General features: G+C 44.0%; 1 protein-coding gene across 1 annotated transcript in view; it reads left to right on the top strand.

Annotated features, from left to right (window-relative positions):
* The window catches only part of LOC309550882 (uncharacterized protein), a 110779-nt gene that overhangs the window by 10965 nt on the left and 85826 nt on the right, over positions 1-13988 (top strand). Inside the window, exon 2 of the mRNA XM_082251258.1 lies at positions 1243-1563. Coding sequence (XP_082107384.1) covers positions 1243-1563 — 321 coding nt within the window. The remainder of the gene's footprint in view (positions 1-1242; positions 1564-13988) is intronic.

Raw genomic sequence — 13988 nt, 5'->3', positions numbered from 1 at the left:
TCAAAGGGTTAAGTGTGAGCCTTGGGGAGTGTTTTCTAACTGTATGGGGGAGGGACTTGTGGAATCAAAACAGAGACCTGTGATCCTAAATAGAAGGATCACAGGCGCTCTGTGTTCATTCCAAAAAGAACAACGGTTTACAGCAGCAGACCGCCGTTCTCTCTCAGTGGGGAGCGATCGCAGGTGCCCGGTGGCAATCACGGCCGCCATCTTCGTGGATCGGCATCCCCACTGCCTAATAGGGGCCACTACCCATTCACCAAAAAAATGTCAAAAAGTAATAACTACAAGAAACAGTTTTTGACAAGTTCTTTATTAAAAAAATAAAAAATAGCGTCCCTCGATGTAAATCCCGCCCCCTGGACCAACAACAGAAAAAAAAGATGCTCTTGCCTCCTGGGAGGCGTCTCGCCATATGCCCATCATGTGCTTTGACAGGCAAGAGTAAGGGCCATCCAGCTACGTCACCCGGTGTCCCCGCCCTCTTATGACAACACGAGATGTCCCTGCAGGCACGATATTTAAAGGAATTTTTCATTTTTATTGTTACACTTTAAGCCTCATTAAAATCACTGCTCCTGAAAAAACGATTGTTTAAAAAAAAATAATAATAATGTTAATAATTATTGATACATGTACCCAGGGCAGTACCCGGACCCCCACACCACTTTTTTGGTCAATTACATTACATTTTACCCACCTTTTACCTCCTCCAGTGCTTCTCTCCTACCTATTTCCCCCCCCCCCCCCCAGCCCTATTTACTGTAATTACATTGACCCTGTGCCATGCCCCTCTCACCCCTCCCCGATCAGATCACTTATCTTCCACCTCAAACAACCCACTCCTGAAGTTTGGCATCCATATCATGGGTTCTGGATGAACTTGTCCCAGCACTCTGTGGTTATTCTGTCTCATTAAGTACCAGGCCCTACCCCATTAAAGCCATGATTTCCCCAATGATGGTAGCCAAAGAACCGGAAAAGCTATATGAAGGGAATGGCTCTATAATATTTGGCTGTTTATATACACCAAACATTTTGACCAATGGGATGTAAAGGAATGATTTGCATGGCTCCGCCCACCATCATGAAATTAGGAATTATCCCAATTTTCTAAGAAGCCTTTATTTGGTTACTAACCGAAGTCATTGAAACAGTTCAGAACACTCTGCGTCATTCTTTATATCATGATACAATGTGACATTACAGGGTCATTAAGGTGTCATTCTCTCTTCACAATAGGAGCCGGGGCCCTCAGGGGCCCTAGTGAAGTCACCGTTCATCACGGAGAGGATTTATCTGTGACCTGTTATTACGATGAAGGCTTTGAATCTTATGTGAAGTATTGGTGTAGAGGATCCTACAGGAAAACCTGCAACATTCTCATCCGATCAACTGATGGATGGTCCGGGAACCAATATTCCATGGAGGACAATCCTTATCAGAACAGGTTTACCGTCACCAAAAGGCGAATCAGACCAGAAGACTCCGACACGTACCACTGCGGGATTGAAAGAACCCTTAAAGATAACATGCATGCCGTGAAGGTGACTGTCCTCCCAGGTAACGTCCTCTTCAGTTTTTATTGGGTTTTATTGTAACAATGATGTCACACAATGCCGCACCACCCCCGTCACACAGCAGATTAATGTTGGGTTCAAGGGGAGCTCCAACCAAAATGTTTTGGAGGGTTTTATGGATTTCTTTGGTTTCCATTGGGAATTAAAGATATTAAATTCTTCTAAAATGAGTCTCAGATAATAACAATAGATCATACATGGAGGACAATGGTGACAGAGGGATAAATACGATATGGGATTGTATGGTTGGGTTTTCTTTACTGTTTTTTGTTTTTTATTGGTTGAGCCAGATAGACTTTTTTCGTTTCAATGATTTTTATTAGAGAATAACAAATTCAAATAACAGTTGAAATGATACAGAAATGAAGACGATCTTATAACAAAGAATTGTCGAAAAACATAGAACATCATAGTCAAGCGGGCATCTGGCAAACAATGCAGTTATCACACCAAGAGATAAACCATGAGAAAAAAAAAAGCAAACCTCGTTACAAATATAGCTCAGAAGAAGGTCACCATCTAGTAAGTGCGGGGGGTTGCCCCCGAAACAGTTGGTCACCACTCCCGAGACACCCCAAAAGGGAGCACACTGTGTCTCAGAGGCGGTGCTCCACCGATCAACTACACAATCGTATAGTAACCCAAATAATCAACACACCAAAGGTGCACTACAGGAAGGTCGAATATCAACCAGCCCTAGGTGAATCTAGAAATATACCTGAACTACAGGATTCGAAAATATCTCAAGCCTAACCCAACTGAATCAGGAAAAGGGACTCCGGACCTTGCAGATGGACTTTTTTCAACCGGACTAACTATGTAACTATGTATGTAACTTGAACAGAGATGTATAGTAACGAAGTAGAACTACTTAAGTACTGTACTTAAGTACCGAAATGCGGTATCTGTACTTTCCTAGAGTAGAATTTTTTTCTCCTACTTCTACTTTTACTTCACTACATTTTTTCGATGATTTCGATACTTCTACTCAAGTATTTTTTTTTTGTGCTGCATAGTTACTCGTTACTTTTAAAAAAATTACCACTGCCAGAACAGTAGATGGCAGGTTGCATAAAGCTCAAAAAAATGTGTATAATGTCATTTGTAAATCAGCGCATATGAAAATAAAGGCTGTGTATAATAAAAGCTGCTATACCAAATCTTTCCAATAAAAAGAAAATATGAAACAAACAAATAAATGATGCTACAGCGCTTAAAGTGCATCAAGAAACTACTAACAAACACAGGTTAATCATTTGAATAAATCATTTGAAATAATAAAAAACAATATGATGTTCAAACTTTTGACTTCTTTCTTTAATAACTACATAACACAGTACTTGTACTTCTACTTTCAGTACTTGAGTAGAATTTTTTTTTCAAAACTACTGGTACTTTTTACTTTTAGTACTTAAGTAGCAAATTTTTTTAAAAAACTACTTGCAATACTTAAGTAAAAAAAATGTTGAATACTTTAGTACTTCTACTTAAGTAACTTTTTCTGTGAGCACTTCCACTTCTACTCAAGTCACTTTTTGATCGAGCACTTGTACTTTTACTCAAGTAGAAATTTCGAGTACTTTATACAAGTCTGAACTTGAAGGTGATCTTAGTGGGGCCCAAAATCCAAAATTAAGGACAAGGATCCTGGAATCCCAGAGATCTTTTCACACAAAGCTTAACCTTCAGCCTCCTAAGATAGCACCCTTTACATCCGCTCCCCCTCCTGCAGATACACAAGCAGTGTGTGCTACCAAATATGACCCTGTACAGAATAATTACACAGATCGTACTTGAACCATCTACAAAATAAACCATAAAATCATCAGCTCTCGGTTAGCCGATCAATTCACTTGAGGGATATTAGGAGAAGGTTCAAGACTTTAAGCGGATGCATATAGAAGACTTCAACTTTAGTTTTAAAATGTTTAAAATTGAGAATAGACAGGAGGACTGACAGTGGAGGGTTTGTCCAACAAAGAGTCACAAATCTGAAGGACTACGTAACCTCCTTTTTATAGCTGGGGGGCCAAACTTCCCCAAGAAAGGTCTCTGACTGGAAGGAAGTCACAGGTCCAAGTCCTAATGACAATGACCCCCCCCCCCCCTTCTGGATATTATCCATTTTTATTCTACTGAAAAGTTAAAACTAGATCCCTATACTATGTATTGTGATGACACCACCCAAATCCTTCCTGATCTCTCCTCCACTACTCTATGAAGGTTGAGTAAATGCCTGACAATCCGGCTTACTAAACACATGATCAGATACAGATGGAGAACCACTCAGACCATCATTATAACAGTCAGCCGTATACATTTCCCGCACCCTCAGACAAAGTTATCTCCACCTGCTATAGAATGGAAGAGCTGGTAGAGGGTCACCAAGGTTCCATCTATCTGAATGATGACACGGACATTTCATATTGTAGGTAGCAGCACTGGCAGTAAAACAAATTAGGTTTAGTTTATCTACTTTCCTATGTCTCTTAAAGGCTTTATACTTTTCTACATTTATGTTGAGAACCCATTAACCATAGATGGGCTGGACTCCATCTTCAGAGGCATCCCAACCCCCTGGTCACCATACTGGATCCTTGCTGGAGTTTGTACTTTGGAGGATAATAGAAGAACACTTATCCTCATTTTCCTTTCCCAAAATATTTATTGTGTTTTTGTTTTTATATAAGTTAAGTATAAAGAGTTGTCATACATAGCCATCCATCATGGTACAATTGGGGGAAAATGCACAAGATTTGAACAACTGATGATCCAATTCAAATAACAATGTCATTCAAACATTTACAAACTATCCCTTCAGCAAGGCTACATCAGGCTGTTTCCTTACAAAACCAACATTGCAAATCAATATTGGTGAATAATTCACAAGTAACATTGTCAGATCCATGATTGGAGAAAGTAATGATGACTCTATCCAATCATGGCTCATTGGTCTTAGTCCAGCCCCGCACTATAAAAATATTCTCCCCATAGCGGCCATTTGTAGTGTGATATCGGCGTGGAGAGAGATAGAACTGGGCTCTGTTCAGTGCTACTAGAGAGTTAGTGTGCTATAGTGTGCTATTCTGATTCTATTGTCAGTGCAGAATATTAGTTTAGTGTGAATCCAGCTGGAGCCAGGAATGGTGGTGTGTGATAATGGCACAAACCTCCTGTCCACCCTTAGAGAGGTAAACTTGACTCATGTCCCATGCCTGGCACATGTCTTCAATTTGGTAGTGCAGCATTTCTTTAATAGGCATCCAGGGTTGGAGGATCTGCTATAGAAGTCCAGAAGAGTCTGTAGCCATTTCAGGCGGCCATACACAGCCAGGCTCAGTTGGCTGAAATTTAGTGGAAATTCCACCTGTCCATAAACCACCTGATTTGTGACTTGCCCACCCAGTGGAACTCGACTTTGGCATCAGTGACACAATCCCTGTTGTGTTCCTGCTGGAGCAGACTCTGTGTGGCAATATGGACAGGGCACTTGAGGCAGAGCAGCGGCAGGAAGAAGAGGACTTCCTTTCTTCTCAAGGCCCGCTTTATGTAGACACCATTCTTGCCACGCCAGAGAACACACAGGAGGAGAGGGAGGAGGAGGAGGATTCTGGCAGTTTTGGAGGCATTGAAGCAGAGCAAGATATGTGTCAACCCATAACAGATGGTTTTCCATCCCCAGAACCCTTGGGATTAGTACATGGCTGGAAGGAGGTAGTTCCAGATACTGTAATCTTCAGTGACCCCGAGGAGTCTGCTTCTTATACCTTCGCAAACTCTTGCGGTACATGGGCTCCCTCATTCTTCAAAGCCTACAAAATGACCTGAGAATATGTGGCATCAAGGAGAAGGATCACTATTGGTTGGTAACCCTCCTTGGCCACCGTCTTGGCCACCGTTACAAGGAGAAAGTCTTGGAACTCCTCCCGTCCCCACAGAGGGAGCAGAAGATGACATCTATAAAGGACACTTGAAAGAGGAGTTTTTGTAATGCCTTTCCTGACTCTGGTAGGTTACAGTCTGGTAGAAAACATAGTTTTGAGGCTTCTGTTGGTAAAGAGAGGAGCAGTGGAGAAGGGGGGCCGCCTCAGTAATGACTTTCAAAGCTTCTTTTTTAGTCCTCAGCACCCAGGGCGGTTAGCTTTCAAATCTCATTGGCATGGTGGGAGATTATCTAGAGGCGAAACAGACATGGAGAGCTTTCCAGTTGACGTTTCACTGGGTTACTGGATCATGAGAATAGACCACTGGCCAGAACTTGCCCAATTTGCAATTGAATAGACCACTGGTTAGAACTTGCCCAGTATGCAATTGAGCTACTGGGCTGCCCTGCATCCAGCGTTCTTTCTGAACGGGCATTCAGTGCTGCCAGAGGGTTTGTGACAGATAAGAGAATGCGTCTTCTGTCCACATATTCAGTGGACCAGCTGACATTTATCAAAATGAATCATTCCTGGATTGGCAGCAGCTGCCAAGCCCCTGATGCCGATGTCGCTGATTAGGTGCTTTCTGAATCTGGAATCTCTGAAAGACTGTCTAAGCTGCCTAGAGTTGGGGGTGTTGATTTCATCTGGAAGAAAGTTTTTGGTATAGGTTACATGGGCACAATTAAAACCTAAGGACCAATTTTTCCACACCTGTTTGACAGGTGCATAACATTTTATGTTTTGACAACAAGGCCAATTCTTGCTTTTATCAAGAGTACCTCTATAGCATTGATGGTGTGAAGGCACCACCAACACCCAAAGACCAATTTTTTCGCACCTGTTTGACTGGTGTATATAATTCAAATTTTTGACAGCAAAGCCAATTCTTCCTTTAATCAAGCGTACCTGTGTAGGGTTAAGGTGTGAAAGCACCACCGACACCCAAAGCCCATTTTTTCCGCACCTGTTTGACTGGTGAAAAGTTTTGCTGGGGACCTACCGTGACTGAATTCAGCTTGAGACCCATTATCCACCTACACAGGCTTTGTTTTTTCGCTCTAATCCCTTGTGGGATATGTTTCTATACAAACAGTGATGTTAGAATCTGATTTTAACAATTTTGTATGTTGTTTTGTTGCTATCATACATGCATGGTAATCCATGCTTGTTTTTTACTTGCTATAATAAAATGTAATTCTGATTTTACAATTAGTTTTGGTTTTGATCCTTCTACTCCCACTGGCCCGCAAAGCCCCGCCTTTCTCTATCCCAATGGTTTTCACTAATCTTCAACAGGGGTAAGGGCCCATTTTACACGGCAATTTTGTTGTCTACAAACCTGTTTGACTGGTGCATACTGTATCATTTACATTTTTGACAGCAAGGCCAATTCTTGCTTTAATCAAGAGTACCTCTATGGGGTTACTGTGTGAAGGTACCATCGACACCCAGAGCCCAATTTTTTCCGCACCTGTTACTTCTAACCAAAGTTCTCGAAAGAGACACCAGAATGTATTCAAAAAAAACTCCTAGTGCACTACATTGTGGCCTCATCATACAGGCTGGTCCCTCAAGCCATTGTTTATCCACTTTCAGACCGGAAGGATTTGCGTCCTTAATGACCAGGCCATATTTTGCGATTCGGCACTGCGTGACTTTAATGGACAATTGCGCAGTCATGTGACGCTGTATCCAAATAAAATTGATTTCTTTTTCCCCCACAAATAGAGCTTTCTTTTGGCGGTATTTGATCACCTGTGTGATTTTTATTTTTTGTGCTATAAACGAAAAAGAGCGACAATTTTGAAAAAAAAAAAAAACAATATTTTTCACATTCTGCTATATAACATTCTCAAAAAAATGTAAAAATCAAAATTTTTTAACATTTCAGGCCAATTTGTTTTCTGCTACATATTTTTAGTAAAAAAAATTGCAATAAGTGTATTTTGATTGGTTTGCGCAAAAGTTACAGCGTCTACTAACTAGGGGAAAGATTTATGTCATTTTTATTGTTATTTTTTTTTTACTAGTAATGGTGGCGATCTGCAATTTTTTGCGGGACTGCGACATTGTGGCCGACAGACTGGACCCCAACCTAACATTTTTGACACTTTTTGGGGGATCAGTGACATTAATCAGTGCTAAAAATATGCACTGTCACTGTAATGATGACACTGGCAGGGAAGGGTTAACCCTATGGGCGATCAATGTGTTAAATGTGACCCTAGGGGAGTGATTCTAACTGTGGGTGGGCGTGGCTTGTGATATGACCATAGAGACCTGTGTTTCTATATAGAAGGCGCTCTATGCTCATTCCAGGGAGAAGAATGGTCAGCTGTGTTTACAACATCCGACCATCCTTCTCTCTCAGCGGGGAGCGATTGCGGGTGTCAGTCGGCAATCGGAGCCACCTGACCCGTGCATCGACTTCCCCGCTGCCGAGTGGGGGCTGGAGCGCACCGCCGGTGGCGCGCGCTCGCCCCCTAGCTTCCTGCATGCAACTGACGTAGGTCTATGTCAGTTTGCGCAGGAGAGCCACCCTGCCACAGTAAAAAGGTGACGAGTGGTCGGGAAGTGGTTAAAAAATAAAAAAAGCTTGCTGGGAAAGTTTCATTTTTTGGCTTTATAAATGTCATTATTGCTGCAGCAGGTTCTATACACTGTACAGATGTGCCACTTTACAGGCAGACTAAGGGGACCCCCTGGGCACTATATTTATAGGAATTTTTCATTGTTATTTCTCATTTTGTTGCTTTCACTTTAAGCATCAGTAAATCACTGCTCATTTAAAAAATATTTTTTTTTTTACAAACTTTTTTTTCATTATTACATGTCCCCAGGGCAGTACCCGGACCTCCATAATCATTGTATTCCAAATTACTTGCATCTAAGCCCTCAAAATCTGCACTTTTGATTTTTCCAGTTTGGGTCCCATAGACTTCAATGGGGTTTCGTTATTTGGTTCTGAATGTTTGTAATGTTCAAAAGTTCTTCCACGAGCCGAACAAGGGGTCGCTTGGCCCATCTCTGATCCTAAAATTAATAAAAAATTAAAAATATGCAGCTTATGTTTTTTAGCTGCTTTATTCTGGACCTTCCTACACGAAAAATCCTACATAGTTTTCTTTGTTAATAAGGGTGCTGGGCAACTGTGTTTGCCATATTTAACCCTTTTTGTACTCTGCATGCAGATCTTCTTTATCAATTGTACCTAGATTTGAACATTGCCTGCCTTAGCAAAGGGTTAGAGGTTTGGGCTTCTTGCATTGTATGTTATTGAGGACAGACTTGGGACAGGCTCATTCTAACATTGTACAGAATACCTTGAAGTCAGCCATGACATCTCCTCCTGAGAAACATCTAAAAAGTTAGAAATATAAAATATATATATACTGTATATACATTGTATACAAATATATTTTAGGCGTCTGTAAATGTGAACTTATAAGAAACATTTAGTGGGGTTTTCTCACATTTGTTTGCAATAATGGAAATACGCTTTATGCTTTCTCAGCAGCTTATCTTATTTCCTTCCCTTTTTTCTCATCCTGTGTTTTTCTTTTTTATTCTTCTCACTTCTGATCTTTATGTTGCTGTACATTTTCTTTAAATAGTGCAGCCTGCAAGGCACTGTGAGTCACAGCTTTATACTCCCTTATAGTGTTAGAGCAGGGGTGTCAAACTCAATTTCATTGCGGGCTGCATCGGCATTATGGTTGTCCTCAAAGGGCCGGTTATATCTGTAATATTAGATGTCCAGAGCACCCTACGGCCCCTTGCATGAGATCAGAGGCGTAACTAGAGCCTTCAGGGCCCCGATGCAAGAAACCATGAAGGGCCCCCCCAGATCCCTGGCCTGGGCCCTTCCCTTCAAGCCCAGGGCTCTTCCCACTAATCCTGGGGCTCTTTATTCTCGTTGCATGGCCTTTTATTACGGTCCCGCAGCAGGATCCTTTCACAAGTTCTGCAGTGGGCTCCCTTCCTGCAATCTTGGGGCCTCCCCACAGTGGTGCAATGCCAGGGCCCGGTCGCAAGTGTGACTTTTGCAATCCTGGAAGTTCACCCACTGGTTTGCTACTGGGCCCCCTGGAGCATGGGGCCCGGTAGCAATCGCAACCCCTGCAACCCCTGTAGTTACGCCCCTGCATGAGATGTCAAGAGCACCCCCACCATCAGAAGTCAAGAGTCATCCGCCCTTCCTTACATCACAATGCACCCCCTTACCTTGTGCTGCTGCCAGGAAGAAGTAGCAGGTGGATCTGGAAAGAAGAAAGTACAGGGTCTGGAGGAGGACCAGAGGAGGGCTGGAGTCAGCTTCAAGAGTCTGCTGAACATTGAGACCAGGGGAGGCAGAGACAAGGTGGTGTTGCAGCTGCACAGAGCGTGCAGGATCTGTAGGAGGAGTTCTGCCCTCCTCTCTGCTGTTGACTGCTGAGAAGGAGGGGTGGGCAAAGACAAACCTTTCTGCAGCTGCATAGAGAAGTGTTGGATCTGGCAAAGGCGTTCTGTCATCTCTGCTGCTGACTACTGAGACAAGGTGGGGGCAGAGACCAGGATGGGTGATGCAGCTGCAGAAGAGGTGCGAGGGCCGCATGAAGTGGCGTTGGGGGGGCCGTATTCGGCCCGCAGGCGTATGACACCTGTGTGTTAGAGTATATCTGATCCTGAGAAGAAAAATATTACACACAATGTAGTTCACCGGTCCTCTAATGTGGTGGCTGCATTACTAGAAATCCTGTCTTCTTGTAACAAGTCCCCAGTTTCTATGCCAGAAGACGAGGTTGGGTCACACAATGAACTCCTGTATGTCTCTTGTCCCTCACAATCCAGTTGGGTGGAGGTGGATTGTCATCTTGGTCCAACAGTAATATTGACTATTTCATCACTCATTCTGTATCTGTATAAATCTTTGCCCATTGGGTCCCCTCCAGGGTCCCCCCCCCTCCCCATTCTAATGTTTGTAGGCTCCTCTTGAAGAAGAACCCCAAGAATCAGCCAAGTTTGGTAAAGTTAGATTCCCCTAGAAGAGGTACAACTCATCCATTTTCAGAAGACAAGATCAGGTCATATGGAATTCTTGTCTGCTTCTTGTCCCTCACAATCCAGCTGGGTGGAGGTGAAAGGTCCTTCTCAGAAAAACCCCCAAGAATCAGTCAAGCTTGGTAAACTTAGACTGGCCATAGATTGTGAAATTTTCTATCCATGGGTTGAAAGCAAGAAAATTGCTCAATTCCCCCATCAACACAGTCAATGTTGTGCTATTGTATTCTGATAACAGGAGGTTTCCCTGCTGTCAGAATGCAATGATAACTGCTGGCGGCCATAGCAGTCACCAGTGATTGTATGCAAAACCCGACGGTTTGGTTGTACTTAAATTGATCGATAAATCAACTTCAGTAGAACCAGCCTGCCCATAGATAAACCAAAATTTGGCTGATTTCTGCTGAACTAACCAAATTTTGATCCGTCTTTGGCCAGCTTTAGCTACTGTGATGTTTGGGGGTTGGGGGGGGGGGGGTTGTTTAACTTAATGTAGAGCCTTCAAGTGAGCTGAGTCCATGCCAGTTGTGTCATTTAACCTCTTGCCGACCACCCGCCACAGATATATTGCGGCAACGTGGCTCAGCTGTGCGAATCGCCGTTCCCATACGTTGCTCCTGGGGAGAGATTGCGGTGATTCGCGAGAGGGGAAGCTGATCTGCGGGGCCAACAGCCGTGAATTGCGCCAGACACCCGCGATCACTGCCCGAGGAGACAGATCGGCAGTCTGCTGTTATAAACACGGCAGACCGTTGTTCTGCCTGGGTCCAAGAATGAAATGCTGGCCCCCCCCCCAAAAAAAAAAAATCACGCCCCCCCATCGATGAGTATAAAATCTAGAAAATATTATATATACTGTTATCTTCTTCCATAACTCACCTTCGGACCGGTCCACCAAACACCCACTGTCTGTCCTCAGTCCTCCTGTCACTCCAGTGTCTTCCACGCCCACCGCCCTAGAAGATCCAGCCTGCCCTGCGTGAGATGGAGCGCGCTGATGTCTGACGTCATTGCGCACACCACGATCATGGGAGGGACGTTCTGCGGAGGAGACACTCCGCCTCCTCACACTCATCAGTCTGCAGTATGAGATGGGGAAATGCCATCCATAACGTGCCGCAAACTGATAACATAAAACTGCTGGGAAAAAAATCTTGGGAGTCGATTTGCTGCCCCTCTCCAAGTGCTGCCTGGGTCCATTGAACCCAGTGGGACACATAGTAGGGCCAGTCTGTCTGTCAGCAATCAATACAGGGCTCCTGTGTTCCTCCTATTTAGGAACACAGGTCTCCGAGTTGATTCCATAAGCCCATCCCCCTCACAGTTTGAAAGCACTCCCGAGGCATACATTTAACCCTTTGATCGCCCCTGGTGTTAACCCCACCCTTGCCAGTGTCATTAGTACAGTGACAGTGCATATTTTTAGCACTGATTACTGTAGTAATGTCACTGGTCCCCCCAAAAGTGTCAAAAATGTCAGTTAGGGGTCCGATCTGTCCGCCGCAATGTCGCAGTCCTGCTAAAAATCGCAGATCGCCGCCATTACTAGTAAAAAAAAAAAAAATTTAATAAAAATGACATAAATCTTTCCCCTAGTTTGTAGATGCAATAACTTTTGCGCAAAATACGCTTATTGGGATTTTATTTTCATCATTTTAGGCAGAATAAAAATTGTAAATAAATGATGAAAAAAATAGATGTTTACATTTTCTTTTTATTGGGAATGTCATATAGCAGAAAGTAAAAAATATTGTTTTTTTTTTTTCAAAATTGTCGCTCTTTTTTTGTTCATATCACGGAAAATAAAAATCGCAGAGGTGATCAAATATCACTAAAAGAAAGCTCTATTTGTGGGGAAAAAAAAGGACACCATTGTTATTTGGGTGCAGCGTCACACAATGTTCCCTTCCCTCTTGCCCACCCCCCGATCCAATGTCACTTCCTTCTGTTACCTATCCTCACTGACATATTAAAATCAAAAGTCATACATATGTAGCACCTTACAGGTAGGTGCTAGGTAGAAGTATTTGGGCCTTGGCTGCTTAACAGCAGGGCCATGATTTCATCTGGGCTGTCATGTCTCCCAGGTGTGGCTGCTGAGAGGGGAGTCTCCCCACTGGCTCCATGAGAGGGTTCTCATTGGGGGTGGAGGAAATCCAATCAGAGACACACATTCAGGCCTGTATCTACCCCAGAAGGCAGATTCTGCCGCACAGGATTCTGGGAGTGGGTATAAGTTTGAGGGGAGCGCATGACGCAGCGTCTTTGGCGGGAAGCAGAGTCCCAGGAGGAAGAGTACGGCTGTCTCTCCTCCTGTCAGAAAGATCGGGTGTCTTGGGTGGCTGCCTGAGAATCTGGGAGAGAGCTGAGCTGCAGAGAGGATCCAGTGTGCCGTGGACCAGCGGAGGAAGAGGGAGTTTAGTTCCAGGAAAGCCTTCCAAGTTTGTGAGTACTCTGAACTGCCCCTGGGAGTCTGCCTAGGATAGAGGGGACCACTCCAGTGAAGGTCCCAGGGATCCTGGAGCCTGCAAGTGTTAGAGGGGATGCCTAGTGAAGAGGACCCTGAAGTGTTAGAGGGGGTCCCTAGTGAAGAGGACCCTGAAGTGTTAGAGGGGGTCCCTAGTGAAGAGGACCCTATAGTGTTAGAGGGGGTGCCTAGTGAAGAGGACCCTGAAGTGTTAGAGGGGGTGCCTAGTGAAGAGGACCCTGAAGTGTTAGAGGGGGTGCCTAGTGAAGAGGACCCTGAAGTGTTAGAGGGGGTCCCTAGTGAAGAGGACCCTGAAGTGTTAGAGGGGGTCCCTAGTGAAGAGGACCCTGAAGTGTTAGAGGGGGTCCCTAGTGAAGAGGACCCTGAAGTGTTAGAGGGGGCACCAGCGGTTGGGCCTCCAAAGAGTTAAGTGTACAGTGTTAAGAGTTGCAGCAGCACACGCAGTTACAAGGAGCTACCTCAGTCAGTGAAGGGCTGGAGGGAGCAGTCAAGGACTTTTGAGCTAAACAGAGCATCAGGAGTTAAATGTCACACAGTCCTGGATCTTCTGAGTTATTCTGAGCGTTAAAGTCGAAGTTTCAGCACAGTTCAGCAGAACAGTATCCAGGGAGCGCTGGCCGGCCTTCAGCTGGCGTGAAGACAGCGCTAACAGGCATTTTTCCACAAAGTGTCCCATTTGTACCTAGTTGAGCCAGAGGAGTATCCCACCCATTCCCTTCCCCCATCCCCAATATCAAAATAAAACCAACCAAAGATGCCAGAGTGTTCAATGTCTACATTCTCACACTTGTGTTCTCAACTTAAATATGTTAGAGGTGTCACCGGTGGCCATGGCAGACCCATGTCAGGCTCAAGGCCTGGAGATATTGCTACACATAAATTATACATAGTAAGTGTAATTACTTCTCTGAACATTTACAGTCTGGTCCTATAGGCGGAGATGTAATAATAATA

Source organism: Pelophylax lessonae, assembly GCF_965119305.1.
Source record: "Pelophylax lessonae genome assembly, chromosome: 1".
NCBI classification, from domain to species: Eukaryota; Metazoa; Chordata; class Amphibia; order Anura; family Ranidae; genus Pelophylax; species Pelophylax lessonae.
The sequence above is the reverse complement of the archived record's forward strand: the minus strand, read 5'-3'. Positions and strand labels throughout refer to the sequence as shown.